General features: G+C 43.8%; 1 protein-coding gene across 5 annotated transcripts in view; it reads right to left on the bottom strand.

Annotated features, from left to right (window-relative positions):
* Positions 1-23505, bottom strand: part of Pkc53E (Protein C kinase 53E) — a 524230-nt gene that overhangs the window by 267667 nt on the left and 233058 nt on the right. For all 5 annotated transcript variants that reach the window (XM_083135905.1, XM_083135906.1, XM_083135901.1 and 2 more), the window contains exon 3: positions 854-936. In XM_083135905.1, coding sequence (XP_082992031.1) covers positions 854-936 — 83 coding nt within the window. The remainder of the gene's footprint in view (positions 1-853; positions 937-23505) is intronic.

Below are 23505 nucleotides of genomic sequence, written 5' to 3'. Positions count from 1 at the left end.
AGGTAAAGGTAAAGTGCTCCCCTGTGCATGAAGGCGTATACCCATGTTATTCGACACTGGGTAGGCGCCGGGGCCGCTTCCAACGTTAGAAAAGTTCCCGGATTTGAACCGGCCGGGGATCGAACCCGGGACCTTTAGCAAGGTAGTCAGACGCGTTACCGACTGAGCCACCGCGGCCACTCTATTTCCATTTATTTGTTGATATTACAGAATGAGGGCATATTTTATTTCTACACACTTTATTGTATCGACGGAGACTCTTGAGAAGCTAATTACCAAGTCTAAAATTTAATTCTCGCAGTACAAGTTGGATCACGATCCAACAAGTATGCAAGGAAAAAATAAAACTAACTTCATAACTTCTTCATTTCCCCAATTTGTCTGCAATTAGATGGCTTGCTTTAGAGTTATTTGCAGAAGTACAAATATAAACAGATCCTGTCGCAAGCACTCGCATTGTGCTCACCGGGAATCGAACGCGGGACACCTCTATTACAACCTTATCACTACGCTATCGAGGAAGCCTTACCCACAGATGAAACAAACCCCACCCATTTGAAAAAAAAGGCCTCTAATAACCAGCCATTCTATACAAACCAAACTGTTTCAGACACTTTCTCGTTTTCACAACATATTAACGAAGTTTGTATCAGGTAGTACCATTGCTATAGACTTCTGCATTCAACAATCGACACAGATCACGATAAATTAATGAATGGTCAAAAAAGATTGAGAACTGTACATATTCTTCCCTTCCGAAGAAGTATTAGACACAAAACTATACATTAACAACAGATATATATATTAAACACTACTAGTACACCATCTGTAGGCAATAAATTAAATTACTCACATCTGAGTCCGCTCCTTTGTCTGCTCCGGGACATTTGAACGACACATATTCGTGGCAACGTTTGTGGACCACAAAGCTGCACACTGAAAAAAGAGAATTATTTTTAAAATGTTTGTAATAGATTTGCACAAAAGGTATACATGATACAAATGGAATATTTAAAAAGGGTCGCTGAACACACCTTGATAGTTTTAATCATTTAAATGTTGATGTCAAAATACGTTATTATTTCGATCAATGTTATTTTTAGAATAGTAGTTTAATTTGGGTAATGCAAAGACTGTTTTAAACCCTCTTTAAGCTCAGGTAGGATAATAGAGACTGGACCTACAGTTTACAGTGGGATCAGAACCACTGTTCAGAGTGCTTCCCCGGGAACCGAACCCGGGACCGTTGCTTACAATGCGACGCGTTAACCATTACGACATCCGAGAGACCTTGGATACTTTAGCTTTCAAGATGTCCAAAAAAACGAGATTTGTACATGTAGATATTGTGAAATAGTTTTTCAATTTCAATTATTTTGCAGTTGCTTCGTTTTGGAATAACGTGACTTCACATCTCGTTTTGAACCTTTGTCTCTAATGTTAAAAACAAAAAAGCAGCTCCTTTTCGTGGAAATTTATTACTGCCTTTACTTTAATGATTTGGGTTTCTCAATTTAAGATCAGTATAGGACTGGTCGCCGCATTTGTAAACTTTGTCGTGCGCGCCATCTTCCGTGCAAGTGGCAAATGCAGAGCACACCCAACGTCCTCACATCAGTCAGTGCTGAAGTGTTAAAAATATAGTTGATTTCCTAACGAAAATACTAAAAGTTTGCTAAAATTGAAGTTTTGCTCCGACCTTCGTTGTAGATTAGAGGACAAGTTCCAAACAAAAAAATCTTGTACCTAATGAAATGAGAGTATTGTTTCTATGTTTTCTAAATAATCCTGAACTCTTTCGTCGCATTTGTACGCCACAAGTTTTGCGTCTGATCATTAGTTTGGTACAGAAGACATAATTAAAATTGATTCTCTATTTCTTCAATAGATATTAGAAAACAATTGTGGTAAAGACGAAATTAGATAGTTAGTTACTATACTCTGTCCCAGCTAACTGTGGAGCAGGCAAGCGGAAACAAGTGTCGGCGCAAGTAGTGACGCGAGACGGCTCCACCAATGAACACGTAAGATGAACGGAATTGCGTGGAGTGGGGGAAAGGGACTACCTTCCCAGCAGCGTGTACTGCTTTGCTCTGGCCACTCGATTTACTCCCCTTCTCTGGCGCTATGCGCGTCGTTGCTCCGAAGATAGTTGGAACAGGGTATAAAAAGATTGTAAACCGATGCTTCGTTTTTGTTACGTAACATGCACAACTCGCTCTCTGGAATCTGTGGATCAAAGCCGAGCATAATAGAGACGGGGAGAAAGCGAGTGGGCCGAGCAAAGTAATGCTCGCTGCTGCTGCGAACGGCTGATAGCTGCACTCGCTTCCCCTCTCACGTGTCTATTGATGGAGTCACTACTTGCGCAGATACTAGTTTTTGTTTCGCTCGCTCCAGAGTTTCCCGGGACACAGTGTAGCATAACGATCTGCGTGGCAGCAACATGAGTGTACCTTTCGCCCTGTTGTGCTTATTAAGGTTCTAAAAATGCGAGACACTGCGTAAACCAATAAATTGAAGGTAGAAAGAAAACACGAGAAAAGGGCGACAAGAGATAGCGAACGGTAGGGTAGTAATAAAGAAGATGGGAAGGATTTGAGCGCCTACAAAACGAAGAAACGCCCCACTGTGAGCCGATATTACGCATTCCGTGGCGATATTAGGGAAATTTTTACGAGTCCAGCCTCCTTCCCCCTCTCTCTGTGGAATCAGACGGCCGTGTTCGGTTGGCGGAATCTTCGAGCCATCGTCGTGGAAAGAGCCTTTGCCGATAAAAGTAGGGACTGCTCGCAATGCGGGTCGTGAAGGAATAGGGTTGTCTCTCGCTGCAAAAACAGCAAGCAATAAATTTAGCTGGCTTTCTCTTTTATGGTTTTCCAAAAGGTGCGATCTCAGAGAGATAAAATCCAACGTATAAGAGGAAAGACAACGTCCCTGACGCTAAGACGGTTTTATTGTTACATGGAAAGGGTACGATGTGTGTTGTCGCGCAAGTTAGACTATTTTGTAGTGCACTATCAGCATCCTGACGTACAGTCCGGCCAAGGAAGACGAAACTACCTGGAAAGGACGATTCCAAACGCGAGAGGGGAAGCAGGGAGAAGCACTCGCCAAACTACCCTGTGGTATTTCACTTATGTGTGTGTTCGCTTGTTGTGTTTATTACCGCTTGCTGTGCTTATTATCGCATGCTGTGTTGTGTTTGTGATGGCTCTTGCAATTCGCAAGAAACAGTTTCGAAATGGCATGAAGAAAATTGGGACGTTTTGGCCCCCTGTTGCACATTCTACAAAACACCTTCGTTATACTAGAAAGTGTCACAAGCCATTCAGTTACTACATTTATATTTATAATACTATATACAATAATACTATTATTAGTTAATACTATCCTGATTAATGCTCTGTACATTTACTAAGGAGATCAATTTAATTGAATGATGTAAAATAAAGCTACTGGTTTACAAACAAGTTTATCTACTAATGTGACGTGATGAATACTGTCCTGATATGTTTTGTTTGCTGATATAGTATATCCATGGCTTTAATTTCGTTCTGAACCCTTACATAATTCGTAAACATCTCTCTGTGTATTTTGGCGGCGATGTTACTGCGCTGAAACTTCATTGTTGTTTCCACAGCAGACGATTTTCAAGGAATCCGCTTCCTGCCCAAACTGCCGTCACCCCTATTTAGCCACTGAACGCGTCCGGTTGGCGCATGCGCACTTCCGTCCATGGTCTCGGCTAAGGCAGCCAGTCCAGTACCTGCGATTCGCTGCAATATCTACGGGTGAATTAACAGGGTGTCTACCAAAATAACATCTAAAATTCTCGACTTTTTCATGGCTTTTTCTTAACCTTCTTTCCTTTAACATTTATTTAACTGCACCCTACTTAGGTATAGTTTGAAATTAAGAAAATATATATTTTTTATTCTATGAAAAACCCTTACCACAAGGCCAGTTAAGATTAAAACTGAAGCTGTACTTTAACAAGAGATTTACAGTTCCTTTAGTTATTAATGCATGTAAAAATTAAGGCTTTATGAGAAACTGCCACATTACTTTATTTAATATTTTACAAAACTTGACGCATACAAGAATATAATTCTTAAGAAACAAATTGAACAAAGCTTCAGTGGCGTCGCGTGCGGTTCGCATACGAGTGTTCACAATAATGTTTTTGTACCGAATTCAGATTTACTCCTCTCCCTTGTAACTCCATACATATTCAATTGAAAAAGTGAGAACAGTTGAATTTACTTGCAACAATTTCCTCCAAAAATCACTCTATATTTGACGTAATACAAGAAGAACCTAGGGGAAATTGTTCCTCTCCGCATTAAAATCCGCAAGGTTTAGCGAATTCTCGCTAAAGTTTGCAACTATGTAGCACAGACCGTTTCGAGTCCCCCCAGACATGCCTTGTATATGCTGCACTCTGGTGCCGAATGGAAGAATTATTGCTGCTTGCATCAGTGTTCGCACAGCGAAGTGAACATTTTCTGGGTATAGTGGCCAACAGCCCCTTAGCTGTCAGCTCTTTGCACCACGCACAGCAATTGTGTTCAACGCCCTCCGTGGAACACCGTAGGAGTCAGTGTTACCAACTATCTAAGAAAGTTATCAGACGTGAAAGAAGTCTTGTCCGAGTAAATTTCGTGTATATATTCCTAAATCAAACATAGTATTTTTTGGAATAAATATACGCATGTGTGTGTGCTTTTAATATGTACATAATTTAAGACATATACATGAGTATTCACGTGCTCATGCGAACATTATCAGGCGACGCACCTGCAAATCTTAACCACAACTCCCCGGGTTCGATACCCGGTGGAGGCACACAGTGGTTCGGATCCCACTTTAAACTGTAGGTCCAGTTCCGATTAACCTTTCTGTGCGTAAAGTGGACTTAAAACAATAATTCAATCAATCAAATAACCACAACTCAATTCAATTTTAGGTTTCCAATTATTCAATTTTATCAAACCTCAGTACAGGTATATCACAATGAAAATTCACTAGACTGTAAAAAAATTTAAAAATCCTTCGCCACAAGCATAATTTCTTGACATTTCCTTGACTTTCTTTACATTCTGACTGGTAGAGAACCTGATTAACAAGTTAGGGCGTGTGTATGGGTAAAAACTACTCGGGCTATTTTGAAAGATATTACTTGATCATTTCCAATGAGTACCTGAAGTCACCCTTTTCAGTACCTTTGTATTAAACCCTTCCAACTGTCGGGACATTAAATCAGCTTCGAGACTTCGTTAGTTACTCTCGCAAGAACCGTAGAAACACTGTGTGGGTAAATTTCACTAACACAAGAGCTCATACCTTTCAGTCTGGTACATCAACATGTTTTATCAATTGTGTAATACAATAATATGTTCAAAATTAATAAAATTAGTTTAATAGTAGTTACAAAATCTCCAAACAAGATACTGTGTAATTTGTCAATAATTTTACTTTAAACTGATGGGGCGTTACCCCCACACCCCCTATACGCCTTCATGGCGTGGTGCTAAGCACAGGGGAACATTTACCTTTTTTTTTGTTTTTACTGAATCTAACACATTCATCTTTGTAACGTGCACAATTGAATTGAACTCTTGTAACTTTATGAACATGCATGTCTAAAACAATAGACGTTCGTAAAGTAAGATGTATACTAGCCTCAATTGAACATACTTGATTGCAATAAAGCCAGAAATTCTATACCTTCCTGCATTCTTATTGATGAAGATGGAAAATTTTCTAACCGTGTGTACAAAGAGTGAAAAATATGTATATAAATATGTACTGCATGAAACACACGAAATCACTAAATTTCCCGACCCTGTAACATATTTTAACAAAAGTCTATCAATACATAATGCACAAGTGTTGTTACTGTAAAAAAAACATCTGCAACCAAGCATCCACCCACATAATGTGTGTTAAAGGCCTCTATAGTTGGTGTTGTTCGACAGCTAATAGCTAACAACATCAATTTCGCAAGGAGTGTCACGGTTAAACCAAGTTCCAATACCGCGCATGGTTTTTCTATTACTAACTAACTCTCTAGCCTTCTTAAACCCGAAGGTTCATGGATGCAGCAACACAGGCCTTCCATCTGTCCCTATCATGAGCAAGATCTATTTACTCTTTTCCATCCCTACCCATTTCCCTTAGGTCCATCTCCACGTTGTCCCTCCATCTTCGTCTTGGCCTTCCTACAGGTCTCTTACCATCAGGTTTCCCAACAAGAATCCTGTAAACTCCTCTTTCCTCTCCCATTCGTGCCACATGATTTAATCATTCTAAGAATATTTGGACATGAATACAAATTATGTAGTTCTAAATTATGTAACCTTCTCCACTCACCTGTCTCCTCATCCCTTCTAGGTCCAAGGATCTTATTTTCAAATACTCTCAATTTATGTTCCTCTTTTAATGTAAGGGATCAAGTTTCACACCCATATAATACTACAGGCAATATTACTGTTTTGTATATTTTAACTTTTAGTTTCTTAGATATTAAACAAGAAGACAGAAGTTTATGAAGAGAGAAGTAACATGCATTTCCTGAATTAAGCCTACTTTTTATTTCCTCTTTAATATAATGTGTACCATTGTGCACATGGTTTTTCTATGCACCATATTATTTGCAGTGTGTCTTGAGTTAGAGAGAGGGCAATGTGTACCAATACAACAATAATTTTAAATATGCATAACAGAGTCGTGACCTCCTTTCCCCCCGTCCCCTCCGCTAACGACGCCAATTACATAATGGCATCAATATTAACTTCGGAGAATTCTTGACTGTTCCATTTGCCACTTTGACCCTTTCTAAATTTCTTCTGATGTTGCTACTGACGATAGGTTTCCTTCCTCCAAGGGATGCTTAAACCTAATAATAAAATGGGTAATTACTGTTAATCACCAGAAAGATGCTTGCTGCCCTTGAGGTCTAAAATTAAGCTGTTCCCTCCTTGAGACGTCTAAAGATAAGAAATTTGTCAATTAAAAGAAGATCTCCTTCACCAAGCCGTCTAAGTCATAGCAAACCGCTTGGGAACCAAACAGGAGACAGATAATTCATTCCCCGTCTACGACACGGTTCCAGGTGTGACTTTTTGCTTCGACGATTTGTTTGGTTATCTTGCGAGTAGTACAGTGTCCCCGGTTCAAGAACCGAAAATGGCGCTCGGTGGCGCTCGCAGTGTTGCCAGCTCACCCCAAGAATATTTCACCATGTGATATTTTACAGGCGAAGCTAACCTATGAATGGGAATTGGCAACACCGGCAACATCAATTGCGGCTCAATATTGCCAACTCACCTCAAGAATATTTCACCATGTGATATTTTACAGGCGAAGCTAACTTACAGAGTAGTGGGGGAAAGAGAGTTCACCAACCGAAAATGGCGCTCGGTGGCGCTCGCAGTGTTGCCAACCCCTTACTCGAAAAAATCACCAAGGTTTGTTTTTGGGTCTAACCTAACCTCAAACAAGGAGCTGGCAACACTTGAGGCTTGTCTCGCAGTGTTGCCAACTCCTCACTCGAAAAAATCACCAAGGTTTGTTTTTGGGTATAACCTAACCTCAAGCAAGAAGCTGGCAACACTTGAGGCTTGTTTTAATAGTTTGCTCTTGTAAGGCACGAGTTTTATTTTTTTTGCAGTGTGGCCAACTCCTCACTTGAAAAAATCACCAAGGTTTGTTTTTGGGTCTAATCTAACCTAAAGTAAGGAGCTGGCAATACTGCTTGAGGCTTGCTTTAATGGATTTCGCTTGTAAGGCATGAGCCTTATTTTCGGGCGCAGTGTTGCCAACTCACCTCAAGAAAATTTCACCATGTGATATTTCACAGGCGAAGCTAACCTACAAATGGGAGTTGGCAATACTGACTAGTGGAGGTGTACGGGTTCTGCGCTATTATTTGCGGTTTAGTGTTGCCAACTCACCTCAAGAATATTTCACCATGTGATATTTTACAGGCGAAGCTAACCTACAAATAGAAGTTGACAACACTGGTAACATCAATTGCGGTTCAATGTTGCCAACTCACCTGAAGAATATTTCATCATGTGATATTTTACAAGCGAAGCTAACCTACGAATGGGCAACACTGACTAGTGGAGGTGGCCGGGGTTGCGTCCGAATCAGCAGCAGATGTCACCTGCACCGTTACATCCGGGGACTCAGCTAATTTTTGTTGTCCGAATTTGCGGTAGACGTGGAGTCGGAGGGAAGAGCAGAGAGGCGCGACAGATGCACGCTTGAACTCGCTGTGATGCTGCGCTTGGCAGCCATATTCTAATTTTTTATTTTGTACAGGCAACATTTACTGATTAGAGGATGTAAAACTCAGTTATATTTTAATATTTTATCGATAATGAATGCAGAAAACGTAAATGATGAAATAGCGTGTTATATTTTTAATGTGAGTAGTTAGGTGGAAATTATTGTCATGTTTGTTTGCGCCCCACGCAGTGGGTGAAGTTCGGGCTGACACCTGGCGGGAAAAGTGACAGGCGTACTACAAGGGGACATGCAGATTCGGACGACTTGGACGTGACTTCGAGTGCACGCGAGAGCAACGGGAGAGAACAGGATGGAGCGCTTGCCAATCCGGACACGGCTTTTGTAAACCTCTCTCGCGAACGATGTGCCACACACACGTGCGCGCGCGCGTGCCTGTATTGTGACGCAAGCAAACAAACAAAATAATAATAATTGTTTTTAGGATGCCTGGCCCCTAACCCCGCCAGGGTGCGTGGTGCCCAACCCAAAAAGGTTCTAATGGCTGCGGTTCTAGATAGCCGCACCTCTGTAGAGTTTCACGTGTTTTTTTTTTTTTCCCCAAACTTCCATGAAACCCTACAGAGGACCTCCGTAATGCATGCAACGTGTACTAACGACTCTAGTGTTATTTTGATGTTGTAATATTTTTGGATATAGAGTTTTATTGTGAGATATAGATAAAAATAATTATGTTTATTATAATATTTTCTTGATGAAGATGGAGAATGTATGTGTGTGTGTTACAAATAAAGTTGCATGCTTATTTTTTAGTGTGTATGTGTATGTGTATGTGTTTTTGATGTTCGACAGCATCTGAAACGATAAAAAAATTTTATTGTTAATTTTCTCATGTAAAAACAACAACAACAAAATTTTTTTTGTGCAAATTTTCTGATTATTTTGTGCTATAATGCAAAAAAATATTGTAACTGATGAAATTGACATTTGTAATTGATCTTGAACTAGTGAAATTTTCGTATTGTGCTATTGAAACTGATTGTGCTAGCACAAAAAATTTCTTATTGTGCAAGAAAAAGATGTTAAAAAATTTGTTAAAATTGCTCTGTGACCCTCTCGTTCTTCACGTCGTGGACGAAGGACTTCTCGGCGACCAGGATCACACTGCATACGGTGTCCTCGGGCAACGGACTGTTGAACTCGCAAACAACCTTGATGTTGGTTCGATCGTTGACCACCACCTGCTTCCTCTTCGTGGTATTGATGACGAACATGGGTCTGCGGGTTTTGAATTCGCTGGGCGTGTAGTACATGTCCATGCTTCCCTCGGTCACGCGTTTGAAAGAAGTGTAAGCTTCGTAAAGTTTGAGATAATCGTCTTTGGTCATGTCGAGGTTGTAATTCTCGTGCGGGAACACTTCGTTTCTTCCATTCTTCAGATAAACATTCTTGATCTTGCAGTCGTCGAACTTGCTGGAATTTTTTTCCTGGTTGTTATCGCGACCGGTTTGAAAGAGCACTACGACGAAATCTGGCATGTCGAACTGTATGTTGTTGAACTGTGTCGTCACGTCGAATTCCATGTGACTCCCCGACGACATCTTCTGCACGCACTGGTAACCGTGAAAGTGAATCGGTACCTGCGGACTCTTCAAGATCTCCGTTTTGTACTTGAGGGCGTAGTTTGTCTCGTATTCCACGATCGGCATTCTCAATTCCATGCTCCGGATGACGCACTTGGCTGCTTCAGGTAATGTGTTGGCTATCGGCGTGCCGTCGGCGTTCAAGTTGGTGTATCGCATCAGTGCGTTGTTGTCGTTGGCCGCTCTTCGAAACGTGACGCGCAATCCTCCCTTCCACATGATCTCCTTGTAGTCCGAGAAGAATCCCGGCAGCAGACGCATGGGAAAAAGCACCGTGTGACTTCTAGTCGATATTTTGGTCCCCGCTTCGAATCCTCCCGCCTGGTAGTATGCTGCGTCCGTTTTGGATAATTTCAATGTTCCCACTGCCGTCGACGTGATGCCTGGATAGTCTATTCTGTCTATGACGGTGTTGTGTTTCCTCACCTCCACCTGCGAGAATAGGTGAGGCACGAAGTTGTCCACGAGTATCAAATTTGCATTGGGTGGAAATGCGTCTCCGCTTTCTTTCTTCACCACGTCGAATTGAAGGTAGAGGTCCGCTCTGTGAGGATGAACGAACCCGTCGCCTACGTCCACGTCGTATTCGATCTCCCTGTTCGCTTCGTTGAGATTGGCGAACGTGCGACGGTTGGGAGGGAAAGATTGCAATTCGTAACTTTCGATTTGCTCCATTTTTCTCTATGCGTGTTATTTATTATATGTTGATCTCCACGATGGCCGTCGTAGTGGCACCTGCGAAATCCACCACGTCTTCTTTCTCGTTTGTCACCACCAACTCTATGTCGTCTATGCGGTTGCGACATACTGGAAAATAGATCGGCGAAGAGGGCGTGTAGATGATCGGTTCCATGAATTCGGAACTGGGTTTGAACGTGGCTATGATTCCCGTCTGCTTGTGACTTCCTAACAATCCGTCCGAAGATTTCGTGATCATGCCTTCTGCTACGTTGCAGTGAACGTTCAGAGTTTCTATGGCCAGAAATTTAGGAATGTTGGTTGCCGTATGTTTGATGCCAGCTTCGAGTTTGGTGTCGTTCTCGAAACCTAAAAGTTCTCCCATGGTGCCCAGGTCCACAGTCTCCGTCGCCGACACGATTTCCACTCTGTGCGTGACTGAATTTTGAGAAAGGTACGTGCCTTTGGGTAATTGAGCTTGCAAAGTGGAAAGATTGTATTGGCCTGGCGTGACGACAATGTGTTCGCTTCCGACGCTAATTTTGTTGTTGTGATGCGTGACGTTAGGTATGAGGTACATGCTGTAGAATGCACGCAGAGCTACGGATTTAGGATAGACGATGTCGTCGTGCAGCGTGAGTTTCAGGATCGAAGATTCGCTCGTGAGATGGAACACGCCCATCGTATTTAAGATTCCACAATGCTTTCTGAAAATGTTCCACCGACGGGTTATTTATTTTAGACATGTATGCGAGAACGGAAAGGCATAGGTGGCCGCAGTTAACATCGGTGAAACCCTGGATGCGTTTGTCATTGTAGTAGAGGTTGGCAACACTAAAATACTTCACCAACCTGGCAGGCGGTGTGCCACCGAACGAATCGAAAACAAATGCTTTGTCATCGTCAATTTTGAGGTAGCATATCCAATGTGTACCAGGATTTTTGTAACTGTCCAGGTTGACCACGCCATACTCTTTTTTCTTCACAGCAGAGGGTAGAGAATCGGACATGAAAACACCCCTGAAGTTCTTTATTCCCAACGGTTCGATCAGAGATTCAATATCGAAGTTGGACAGGGCTTCTTCTTTTTTTTATATTTCTTCAAAGCATCGAGGTTGCTTTTTTGTTTTTTGGTTATACCTTTCCCCTTCTTCTCCATAGCCAGGTTGTGACGTTTCTGTTCTTCCAATTCTGCCTTGTTTTTCTTCGAGTCGATGACGGTTTTCGCGATAGCGGCGCTACCGCCGGCCAAACTTCCAACGGCCCCCAATGCTGCCAGGATGGCCGGGATGCTGAATATGAAACCTCCGATCTTTTGCTGTTTCCGCGAACGCTGCAAACGTCTCAATTGAGGTGTACTGAGAAGTAATTTCATTCCGTGTCCTTTCGTCAAGCAAGAACGTTTCTTCTCACGTTGTTTCTTGGTGAGTAACCCATCGAGGGCACCTAGATTTTTCAGATTGGAGTATGGTATCTGGTACACGACACCTTTGGGCTTCATGTTGATGCTCTATATGTTATTTTCACGATATGTTATTTATATATATGTTTTGAGATTTTTTTGTTTTGTGTAATTTTTTTGGTATGTTATTTATATATAAATATTCTGAGATTTTTTTGTTCCGTGTAATTTTTTTCAAGGATATACTTCCCGCAGAGTCGTTACACAAATTCTATTACGTGCTTTGTTTTTTTACCAAGAAGTTCTTTTGTACCCTTGTACACGATTCGAGTTTTGTTCTCGATTAAAATAGCTAGCTTCTCGTTGGATAACATGTCAGCGTATCGATCTGGTAAAAATAGACTGTATTGTGCGTTGAGCAACAGACGCGCCTTGGGACCATACTGGGTAGAAACAATTGAACCGGAAGTTATCGTGTAAGGTTTGTCCACTTCCAATTCCCGAATTTTTACATACTCTACTGACAAATTTAGCATTTGTTTTAATGCTTGGAGGTCACTCATTTTTTCAATTGTCATATCGAAGAGAAATTTTCAGTGTGTGTGTTAGAGAAATTTAGTTTTTTTTCACGATGTGTGTTATTTATATATACCGAAGATTTTTTTCACGATGTGTGTTATTTATATATATATTTTTTTCACGATTTGTATCGAAGATTTTTTTTGTGTGTATGCGTTAGAGGAAGAAAGTTCGTGCTTCGGAAAACGCAATGATGTGCGTGATGATTTCTTCAGTTTCCTGTTTGGACTTACACCAATCATCAGTATATCGTCTTCTCCCCTGCCTCGCCTCGTGCAGTTCGTCTAACCTATCGTTTAATTTTTCCCCCGCAACCGAAAGAAGAGTGTCAAGATCACCGCTCCTCATTCCACTGATCTCCCGAAGATGGCCCTTGATAAGCATTTCACAAGGGACACGAAATTTCGGAGTTGTTCTTGCTACGTGTAAAAGTTTCCCTACATCCTCGCAAGCGTGTTTGAATATTTTACATAGCAGTTCGTGCGGCAAATCGGTTATGCAAGACATGTTGTTATTATTTCTTTTTTACTGTATGTTATTTATTTATACACCCCATCCAAATTTTTGTTTCGTGTTCATGGCGATGGCGGTGCCCAGTGCTGCAACTCTTTCTCCCAGCGAAGCGTCTCTACTAACGAATCTTTCGAAAGCTGCGTGCTCTAACTTTCTGTCTGCTTCGTGACGTGCATTCAGATCGGTGCGAGTGGTGTTGTAGGCGATGTCGTGATCTTTGCATGCGGCGTCCAACGGATTCACACCCTTGTCTCCTCTCTCCAATCTTTTCTCGAGTTTGGTACCCGGTCCGCAGAACTGGTAGCCGGGTAAATGCATCTCGAAAGGTAACTTGTTGATGATGTCGTTCACGAGTCCCTTTCCTTCGGCCACGTTCCAGAATCTCGGAGGCAACGTGTTGATGATTTTGATGAGGTAACCTATACCCTTGTCGTTGTTCACGATGAAGTTGGAAAGTTTCGTGCTGATCATGTCCACAATTCCTACCTTCTCGTTGTAGAAATTACGATTGCCTGCATTCTCCTCTCCTGCAATAACCAACAATCGGTCTATGAGCTTGCGCACGTCGTCCACCCACACAAACTCTTTGGGTAGGGTGTTGTAGAGTTTGACGCCGCTGCCTGTTTTGACCTGGTTCCAAATCGGTTTGATGAGATTTCTGTACTTCTCGCCACTGCTGGATTTCACCCTATTCTGCGAGGCGTCGTTGTTCTGGTACAAGGCATCCGTCATGATCAAAATTTCCTTGTAACTCTGGTAATCTTCCTCGGTGTAATTTTTCGGCTGCTTTTTGGCAACGAGTTCCCACAGTCCCACCGTACCCGGATACCTGTTCCAGCTATTCTTATCGCCTAAATTGACTTTAATATCGTTGCCTTCGAAGGTCACCTTCGATTTTCCAATCTTCCAAACCACACCGTCGCCTTCGTTGCTCTCCATGCTCGGATACAATCCGAACACTTCATCCTTGTCGAATTTCCCCGTGCTCAGGTAGTCTCGTGCCAAAGGTCCCAACTCGATCTTATCCAAAGAAGACGACGTGCTACCTATGGCTCGACGTCGTGGCGGTACGTCTCTTAGTTCGAACGGCGTCGAAGGAATGCTCGAAATGGGCGTGGGTACGGTGTAACTTTTAGCTGCAAGTGGTACGAGTTCGTTGATCAAATTTTTATTTTGTTCCGTGACGCCTTTAATTTCTTTACCTAGATCGCTGATGGCGTCGATCACAGGTTGATCTTGACGTTTCTTCTCTTCGTAGAATCCGCGATTCTCGGATTTCCAACCTTTAAAGCGTTTCGCGAGGTAATCGCGAAGCTTGAGATTTTCGTCTTCGATTTTTCGTTTCGTCATAACGTTATTTATACACGCCGTTTCTCACAACGTTGCAACGTTTAGAAAGTCGTTGATTTTGTTTCTGTATTTTCCGTCGTTGGGTTTTCTCGTCATGTCGATCGTCGCGAATCCGAAATCGTCACTGTTCCAACAGTGGGAGCAGCAGCGTTCCGAAAATTGATTGTAGTTCATGTCTCCGCCTACGTAGTCATCGTACGCGTGCTTGAGGTTGGTGTGATCTTGACGAAACAAACATATGAAATTAGCGTTGTCGCGTACTAACTGTTTTGGAATTTTGGAAAACGTTTGAGCTAGGAAGAAGCAATCTATTCCTTTGTGACGACCTTGCGTGAAAAAATTGCGAATTTCATTTTGATTTTCTAGGATGACGTCGTCGAACACAACGACTGAATTTTTACGACAATCGTCGAGTGGTTTTATTTCCGAAGCGAACGTTGCAATGTCCAGACCTTCGTACAGTTTTATCAGTTGCTGGTATTTCGCTTGTTCGAGACTTTTCGAAAATACGTAGAGGTGCCTGTTCTTCCAATCTAACCAATTCGGTGCGAGGAGAAAATTGTCCACGAGCAGTGTTGTTTTCCCACACCCCGAAGGACCTACGATCAGACAGCGGATGCTGTCGGGAAGCAACTTGCCGTTCTTTTTTTTTGTTTGACTTTCCGAATCCGGTAAACGCTTCACCACGTTCCACGTACTCACAAGATCACTTCGTTCGCGTCGATCCAACTCTTTTCCGGAAGTCCCAGCCATTTGACAAACAGTTTGTCGCCTTTCCTACGCAATACTTTCTCGATGAGGTACGTGTCGGGATGTTTTGTTTTAGAGAGTTCCTCTTCGTAAAATCTTCCTTTCAAAATCTCGCCGCTACTATCTTTTATTATATACGTGTGTCGGTTTCCGGGTAAAACTCGAACCACCGTAAAAAGTTCCGTGCTCCAGTTTCGTGTGAACCCCTTCTCGAAGGTGCGTTTGAATTTGCTGATCCTCACCTGGTCTGCAATTTTGAATTTTGATTTCTTGGTAGTCGTGGGAGTGTACTTTGGACAGTAAACTGTAGAAATTAAACGCTGCTCGTCAGATTTCGTAACGTCAGCTGGCTTCATGCCTATCGTTCTGTGTACCGTATCATTATAGGTGTCGACGAGTTCCGGCAGAATGTCGACCCATTTGTAATTTCCTCGAAGCGTGAATCGTTTCCACATGCGCGATTTCAGAGTGCGATTAAATCTTTCCACGATGCTGGCTTTGATGTGACTGAAGGTTGAATAATGTCGAATGTCGTGTTTTTGAATAAACTTTTGGAATACGGCATTGTAAAATTCTTTACCGTTGTCCGTTTGCAAAAACCGAGGTCGTCTGTTGCTTTCGCGAAAAATTGTCTTGAATGCTTCCGTGACGCACGTCCCCGTTTTCGCCTTCAAAGGTAGAGCCCATGCGAATTTCGAAAATGTGTCTATGACTGTGAGGAGGTACTTGTTGCCCTTGTTCAATTTATGCACATTTTTTAGATTGCCGCTGCTCATCTCCACGAGGTCACTTTGCCAGAGGTCATCGATGCCCTTGGTTACCACCGCCAAACGTTCGTAGTTGCGACGTGCAGGTTTATGCAATTCTTGGACGATGGCTTGCCTAGACATTTTTTTTAGAGATTACGTTTGAAGAGAAGCACCAGCGTGATGGGATTCAAAGAGGGTGGCACTTCGCTCGTGTTTTGAACGATCAGCTTATCGCCGGCACTCACGTCGAAAACGGTAAGATCTTCGTCTTCGTGTATTTCATATACGTTGCGCGTTTCGTTCCAACGTGCCAGAGGAATGTTTCCTGCTTTCTGAACACCACGATTCGATATCAAGGTCATGGTGGGAACGCTAGCTTTTCTGCCGTGAGACCAGTACGAAAATTCATTTATCTGAATCGTGCCATCGAGGAGAAACTTGTAGTACGGATGATAAGGATGCAACATGTACAGTTTGTTACCTTCGACGAACGTGGAGATTCTCTGTTGATTGGGTACGCTGTTGATTTCGATGGCTTGCAGAGAATGCAGTTTAGCGAATTTAGTATCGACGCTAACGAGGTTGCTGTGAAGCTGTCCCAGTGTATTTTGTACAGGCAACAAATGTTCGACGATGGTATCTGTTACTGTAGAAAATGACGGTTTGATTTTCACTTCCACGTTCAACTGCTTGAAGTTTTCGTTGAGTTCTTGTAACTTGGCACCGAAAGAGGCCAGCGTCGATTCCTGCGTGGATTCCAGCACTCCAACTTGATCCCTGATGTTGACGACAATACTCTGAAGGTTCTCGACTTGATTCAATTTCGAACTTTTCTCGGTGAGATCGTTCACGATGCTTCGCATCTCGGTAAACTGCGTGTGAAGGTCTGCGACGCTCTGCGAAGTGGGCAGCGTCGACACCAGCGAAGCAAGTTCGTCTCGAATCTGTTCTACGTTCGCAGTTTCCGTTTCTAGTCGTTTCAGCATACGTGATATGCTCCTTTTTAAAGCGTGTAATTCTTTTGAGGTGGGGAGATTGGCCACCCTACTCTCGAGATCGCTCAACGAACTTTTGATGTCGCTCGATTCGGATAGTGCCGTCACCGCCGTTTTCAATTTTTCCAAATCTTCGCTCGAAGGCACGCTCGTCCGTAACGATTCCAAGTCACCCTGTATGTTGTCCAGCACGTGATGAAAATGAGCAAGATTGGATTCGACGTTCAAATTTTCTAAATATTCGATCTTCTGCTGAACCGTGCTCAACGTGTCTTGAATGCTCGTTAACGCGCTCGCTTCAGCGTGAATATTTTTAATTTCTTCGTTGATCAACTCCAGAGACGCCTGAAGCGTAGCGATGGTGGTTTGAATGTGTTCGAAATCTTGATAAGCCTCCAATTGAATTTTTATGTTCGCGACGCTTTTGCCGATGACCTGCAGTTCGTCTGACGATGGTAGGTTCGTCATGGTATCTTCCAAAGTTTGTAACTTGGATTTAATTTCTTCCAACGTGCTGGTGAATTCTTCTTGTAATTTGGAAACGACGACGTGCAAGCGTTCTACATCGATATCCTTCACGACGGTTTGAAGTTCAGAGAAATTCTTTTCGATTGCCGAAGTTCGTTCTTCGATTTCGAGTTTCAATTTTTCCAAATCTTCATTTTTCGATTGAAATTGCTGTAATTTGGCCAAATCATTTTGAAGTTTATCCACGCTCAACTGTATATTTTGAACGTTGTCGTAAGAAGGTACGTCGACATAATTTTTTATGAGCGTTTTCAGTTCGGAATCGATTTTCAGAATGGGGTCGAGACATTGCGTTTGGAGCGTAGCGATCTCGGACTCTAAACTTTTGTTTAAGGTCTCCTGCAAAGCGATCAAATCGCTCCTCAACTTTTTAATTCGGACGTCCAACATAAGAATCTCTTCTGCGTGGTCTACACGCTTGGTGTGGCCGAAAATATCGTTAGGCATTTTGGTTAACGGTTATTTATAATAGGATAGACGATTCGTAATTCTACGAAGAGAGGAATGAGTTTGTCGTAATCTCCTAGGAGTTCCACGTATAAACAATCTCCTGCAGAAACATCGTACGTAATGCTAGAAAGCATCTTGTCGTGCTTGATTCGAAAAATGTTCTTGCCGGCAGATATTTTGATTTCGCCTACGTTTTTCGGATTCACGGCGATTTGAAGTTTTCCATCGATCGGAATTTCGTAGAAATGTAAATTGTTGTTGAAGATGTAAAACATCTTGCCCACATCGTCATCCAATTTCGTCCAAATGCTGTTAAGATGAACAATCAGTAGACCGTTGAGTTTAGTTAAAATGGAAGGTAGAAATTCATGATCTGTCGTCGCGCGGTGTACAGTCTCCATGTTGGTTTGTTTTCGGAAACCAAAGAGATTCATAGGTATGCTGGTTATTTAAAATACGGTCAAAGTTTTTTTTGTAATAACAGTCAGTGTTGTTTTTTTTGTAATGACTAACAAAATGGTTTTTTTTTGTTTTTTTTGTTTGTTTTTTTGTTTTGTTTTATGAATCTTCTGTTGAAGATGGGCATATGTTGCAGGTTTTGCTTTCTGCTAAGCGATAGTGCCCCCACGGCAGTGTGTGGATTCCACATTGGAGGACGCACCTCTTGTCGTCGTTGGGATCCAGGGCAATCTTCCTCACTTTGTTGGTGGTCAACACATGGTCGACGCTCTGGATGCGCTGTTCTGCTCTTAGAACCGACGACCTGGTCTTGAGGCAATCCACGAAGTCCTCGAATGTGAGATGCTCCCGAACCACCTGTCTGCCGACACCCTTGGCCTTCTTGGTAACGCTACCCTCGGCCTTGATGGTATAGGCCTTGGCGCGAAGACCTACAAACTCAAGAATCGCGTCTCCGTCCTTCTCGTCTTTGAGTTTGCCGGGCACCTTCTTGTTGCGGGCCAGGATACCGCTCTGGTTCGGTTGGGGATAGCCTGACGTGTCAAAGAGGTTAACCAAAGATGGAACTGTGGCTATATCCCCGTATGCGTCGGCTGTGCGAACGTGGTACACCAAGCTGTCCGTGTCCGTGTAGAGAAGCGAGATGTTGTGGCCGTAGTGTGGACGTAATATGTCGTAGTATGTCTCGAACATGCGGAGCTTGCTCAGATCCAGAACCGTGGCTCCCACATAGATGGGCTTGGTTAGTTTCACCACACCTTGCTTCATGTGAATCAGAGCCAGCTGCTCGTTATAGATTGTTCGAGACTTGAACAATGGACTCGCGACAAGTTGACGACATAGCTCTTTCCTCGTCACCAATTTTATGTCCACGCGATTCCGTACATTCTCCATGGTCTTGCCAAACACCGCATTATTCATGAGCTTGAAGAAATCCTTATCAAGCTCGGACTCGGCTTTTTTGCGGTGTTCAGTGTTGACATCAATATATGGACGCAACCACGGAGAATGCTCGAACTTGAGGATGCGGTGAACTGCGTGGACCGTGACCCCTCGCTGCATCAACCACCGGAGATTCTGGTAGTGCAGAACGTAATTCTTCTTGGGTTCGAAATCCATGACGAGCTTCGTCTGGTTGGAATCGGGTGGACACTTGAACTCGGGTGCAGGGGGGAGATCGCAGAACAAATCCTGCAGCTTCTCGGAGAACTCAAGGTCCACCTCGGCGAAGAACCCATGTTCCGAATCGTCGAAACCTTTAACGTCGAAGTTGGAAGGGTCAGCCCACTCGAACCCTCTAAAGGGGAGTGGCTGCATCATGGAGTGCCCGTACAAGTTATTCACGTCCGTGTGCATGATGTAGCTTGACGGTTGGGTGGAGTCGTAGCCAGTAGCCATGTGATGGTTGTTGGCGCGCGCGTGCCGTTGCGACACCTGGACCATGCCACCCCGCACGGCACGTTCCACAAACAGTACCATGTCCACGTCCGAAAGAAGCTCCAGCTCGATTTTCGTCACCAGAAACATGGCCGACCACGCCAGTCCGGGGAGACTATAGAAGTAGGCGGGATCCAGGTGGTAGATTTTTATTGCAGTCGCACGGAACGTCTGGAACACGTCGGCGAGGAGCGTCACATCAAGTTTGAGGTAGGCATTGTGGTAGTCCTCGAAAGTTCGACAACCCAGCTCGCACCACATGGACTGGGCGTGGTGATATTCTTCGTCGGTGATGTTTGAGCCTCGTAGCTGACTGTAGAACTTCGCCTGGGGAGGTAGCGACGTCTCCGCAAACTTGGTACGGTCTGTGATGTATTCGTAGGGGTAGACCCCCTTACGCGTGAAGAGACCGGGGTCCAAGTTTGGAAAATTCGCAGAGGTGATGCGCATTTGTTCGTTGCTCAGCTTTTTCGTCAGGGCATCGAGGCTGGCCGGGAGGAACCTCAGGGAGTCGAGGAAGCGAAGCTCGACGGTAGAGCCGGATTCTGGGATCGACACTCGCTTGCTCACACTGATGTAACGCTCCTCGTTCTGGGCCAGGACGTTAATTCGCATGTCGTCGTACCCAAGATGTTTGATCAGGTGGTGAAAGTCGTATCCCGAGCCATTGTGAAAAAACACAGGGATAAAGTACGGGTCCCGGGCCATGAGGTTGCATCCGTTGCACCAAGGACCTACGTACCTACCGTTAAAGTGATCGTGGTGATGGACTTTACGGTTGTTGGCGGTGTACTCCTCGACGCAGACAGGGCAAGCGATGGCCTCGTCGTGTCTTCGTTGATCGTCGGGGGACAGTGGGAGCATAGACTTGGGGGCCAACAGTATCTTCCCTATCTCGATGGCCTCGACAACCATCCTCTCGAGGAAGTGTTTGGCTGCGACGAGACCACTGTACACGTAGGGCTCAGGGGGGATGTGTTGGTCTCGTCGCACCACAACGTATGCGAAACTGGATGCCTCGTGAAGTTGGTAAGGGGTGGTGGAGGAAACTTCGGGGTCGGGATCGCAAGTAGACAGGGGTTTGAGAAAAGCCTCGAAATCCGCGATGATGATAGCGGGGTGCTCCACCATGGCACCGTGCATGCGGAAACGCTCCACGGTGTCAGGTTTGGGCAAAACTGCTACCCCAGGCTCGTTGGCATTGCAATAAAGTTTGTGGCGAGCGAGTTTCTCGGCAGCGATGTTGTGATTTCTGATGCGCTGGTAATCCTGCCGTTCTCGATTACGAAATATAGACAAGCACCTGGGACAAACTTCTATGTGGTGTTCGTCTTTGCTCAGCTGGCTCGAAACAAGTCTAGAGAGAGAACGGATGAGGGTGTAGTGATGGTGAGTTTCATCCTTGATGAGCAGAAGATGAATTTCCTGCGCACCGTCGTCGTCTACGTCGCTCACCCGGATGGGGTACACCACATTTTCGTCGGTGACGCCATAAACGTTGATGACCAACCGAGGGTTGTGTGTACGGGCCTCAAACTTGCGAATGTCCGAAAGCGCCACCGGGTAGTCGATTCCAGCCATCGCATCTTCCAGCTCTGGCTCGTAGGGTAGGTAGTGGTTAACTCGGCGTGGTTGGTTTTTTGGCTCAACAGGGTGTAATGCTGCAAGCACCGACCAGAGAAAGCACTTGGCGTCACTGTTTTGAATGTTCAGGACGGCCTTCTTTGTCGCAATGGCAGATGGTAAGCGGACGTAGCTGGAGGCGGAGAGAGGCACAAACTTGCAAAGTTTGACGCGCAGTTCGTGAGGCTCACCACACAACGAACCTCCCGAGCCCTTGGCTTGATGTTCCTCCTGCTTTGCCACCAGCTCCTCGGCAAACTTGTTGTAGATGACCTCGAGGTTGTCGACATCCGCCAGATGCAGCGTCTTCGCCTTGGTGTTGTGGCAGAAGCTGTAAATTTCATCAGACGGCTTCTTGTACCGACAACGTAGCGATGCGTAGAATTTAGTGGAGGAGTGCGTAGCCAGTGCATCGCCGAGGACGGAAATAATTTGCGCTTGCGCGTTCTCTAAAAAGCTACGCACGTCGCATGAGCCCTCCGAAATAAAAGGAAAGTCCTCTAACGAACGCTGGAAAGCAGACTGGTCTGCTTTTATCGCAGGCTTGACGCGTTTGGCGGGTGGTGCATTGATGGAGGCTGCTTCCGCCTTCCTCTTGGTTGAGCTGGTCGACGGTTGAGCCCCAGATGTATTTTTGCTTAAACAAGTAAGCTTATGTTTTTTGGCATACGCAATTGTGATGTGTTTATTGCATCCAGAACATAATTCGGTGGCAGCCAAATGCTTGCCTGGCACGCAGGTGCGACAATGTCTTGCAAAATGTTCGCTTGATATAGTTTTTTCGCACACAGGGCAACTTTTCATGGAGCGCATTTTTTTGGGGTATGTTTATTTATATATGGGTGGTGTTGCCTTCCTCAAATATATGCTTTAATCAACTCTATAAAAAAAAATTAAAAAAATATATAAGAAAAATATGATTGTAGATAGAAAAAAAACACAATAAATATTGTATGCATGTGTAATTCTATTTAGCTTATTTTTGCTAGACACAAATCTTCTTCAGATTTTATTGCCCACTAATATATTTTTCTACCAATCTAGTAGATTGCACAAAAAAAATTTTGTTGTTGTTGTTTTTACATGAGAAAATTAACAATAAAATTTTTTTATCGTTTCAGATGCTGTCGAACATCAAAAACACATACACATACACATACACACTAAAAAATAAGCATGCAACTTTATTTGTAACACACACACATACATTCTCCATCTTCATCAAGAAAATATTATAATAAACATAATTATTTTTATCTATATCTCACAATAAAACTCTATATCCAAAAATATTACAACATCAAAATAACACTAGAGTCGTTAGTACACGTTGCATGCATTACGGAGGTCCTCTGTAGGGTTTCATGGAAGTTTGGGGGGAAAAAAAAAACACGTGAAACTCTACAGAGGTGCGGCTATCTAGAACCGCAGCCATTAGAACCTTTTTGGGTTGGGCACCACGCACCCTGGCGGGGTTAGGGGCCAGGCATCCTAAAAACAATTATTATTATTTTGTTTGTTTGCTTGCGTCACAATACAGGCACGCGCGCGCGCACGTGTGTGTGGCACATCGTTCGCGAGAGAGGTTTACAAAAGCCGTGTCCGGATTGGCAAGCGCTCCATCCTGTTCTCTCCCGTTGCTCTCGCGTGCACTCGAAGTCACGTCCAAGTCGTCCGAATCTGCATGTCCCCTTGTAGTACGCCTGTCACTTTTCCCGCCAGGTGTCAGCCCGAACTTCACCCACTGCGTGGGGCGCAAACAAACATGACAATAATTTCCACCTAACTACTCACATTAAAAATATAACACGCTATTTCATCATTTACGTTTTCTGCATTCATTATCGATAAAATATTAAAATATAACTGAGTTTTACATCCTCTAATCAGTAAATGTTGCCTGTACAAAATAAAAAATTAGAATATGGCTGCCAAGCGCAGCATCACAGCGAGTTCAAGCGTGCATCTGTCGCGCCTCTCTGCTCTTCCCTCCGACTCCACGTCTACCGCAAATTCGGACAACAAAAATTAGCTGAGTCCCCGGATGTAACGGTGCAGGTGACATCTGCTGCTGATTCGGACGCAACCCCGGC

This window comes from Lepisma saccharinum, chromosome 14 (assembly GCF_977018435.1).
Source record: "Lepisma saccharinum chromosome 14, izLepSacc3.1, whole genome shotgun sequence".
Lineage (NCBI taxonomy): Eukaryota > Metazoa > Arthropoda > Insecta > Zygentoma > Lepismatidae > Lepisma > Lepisma saccharinum.
The sequence above is the reverse complement of the archived record's forward strand: the minus strand, read 5'-3'. Positions and strand labels throughout refer to the sequence as shown.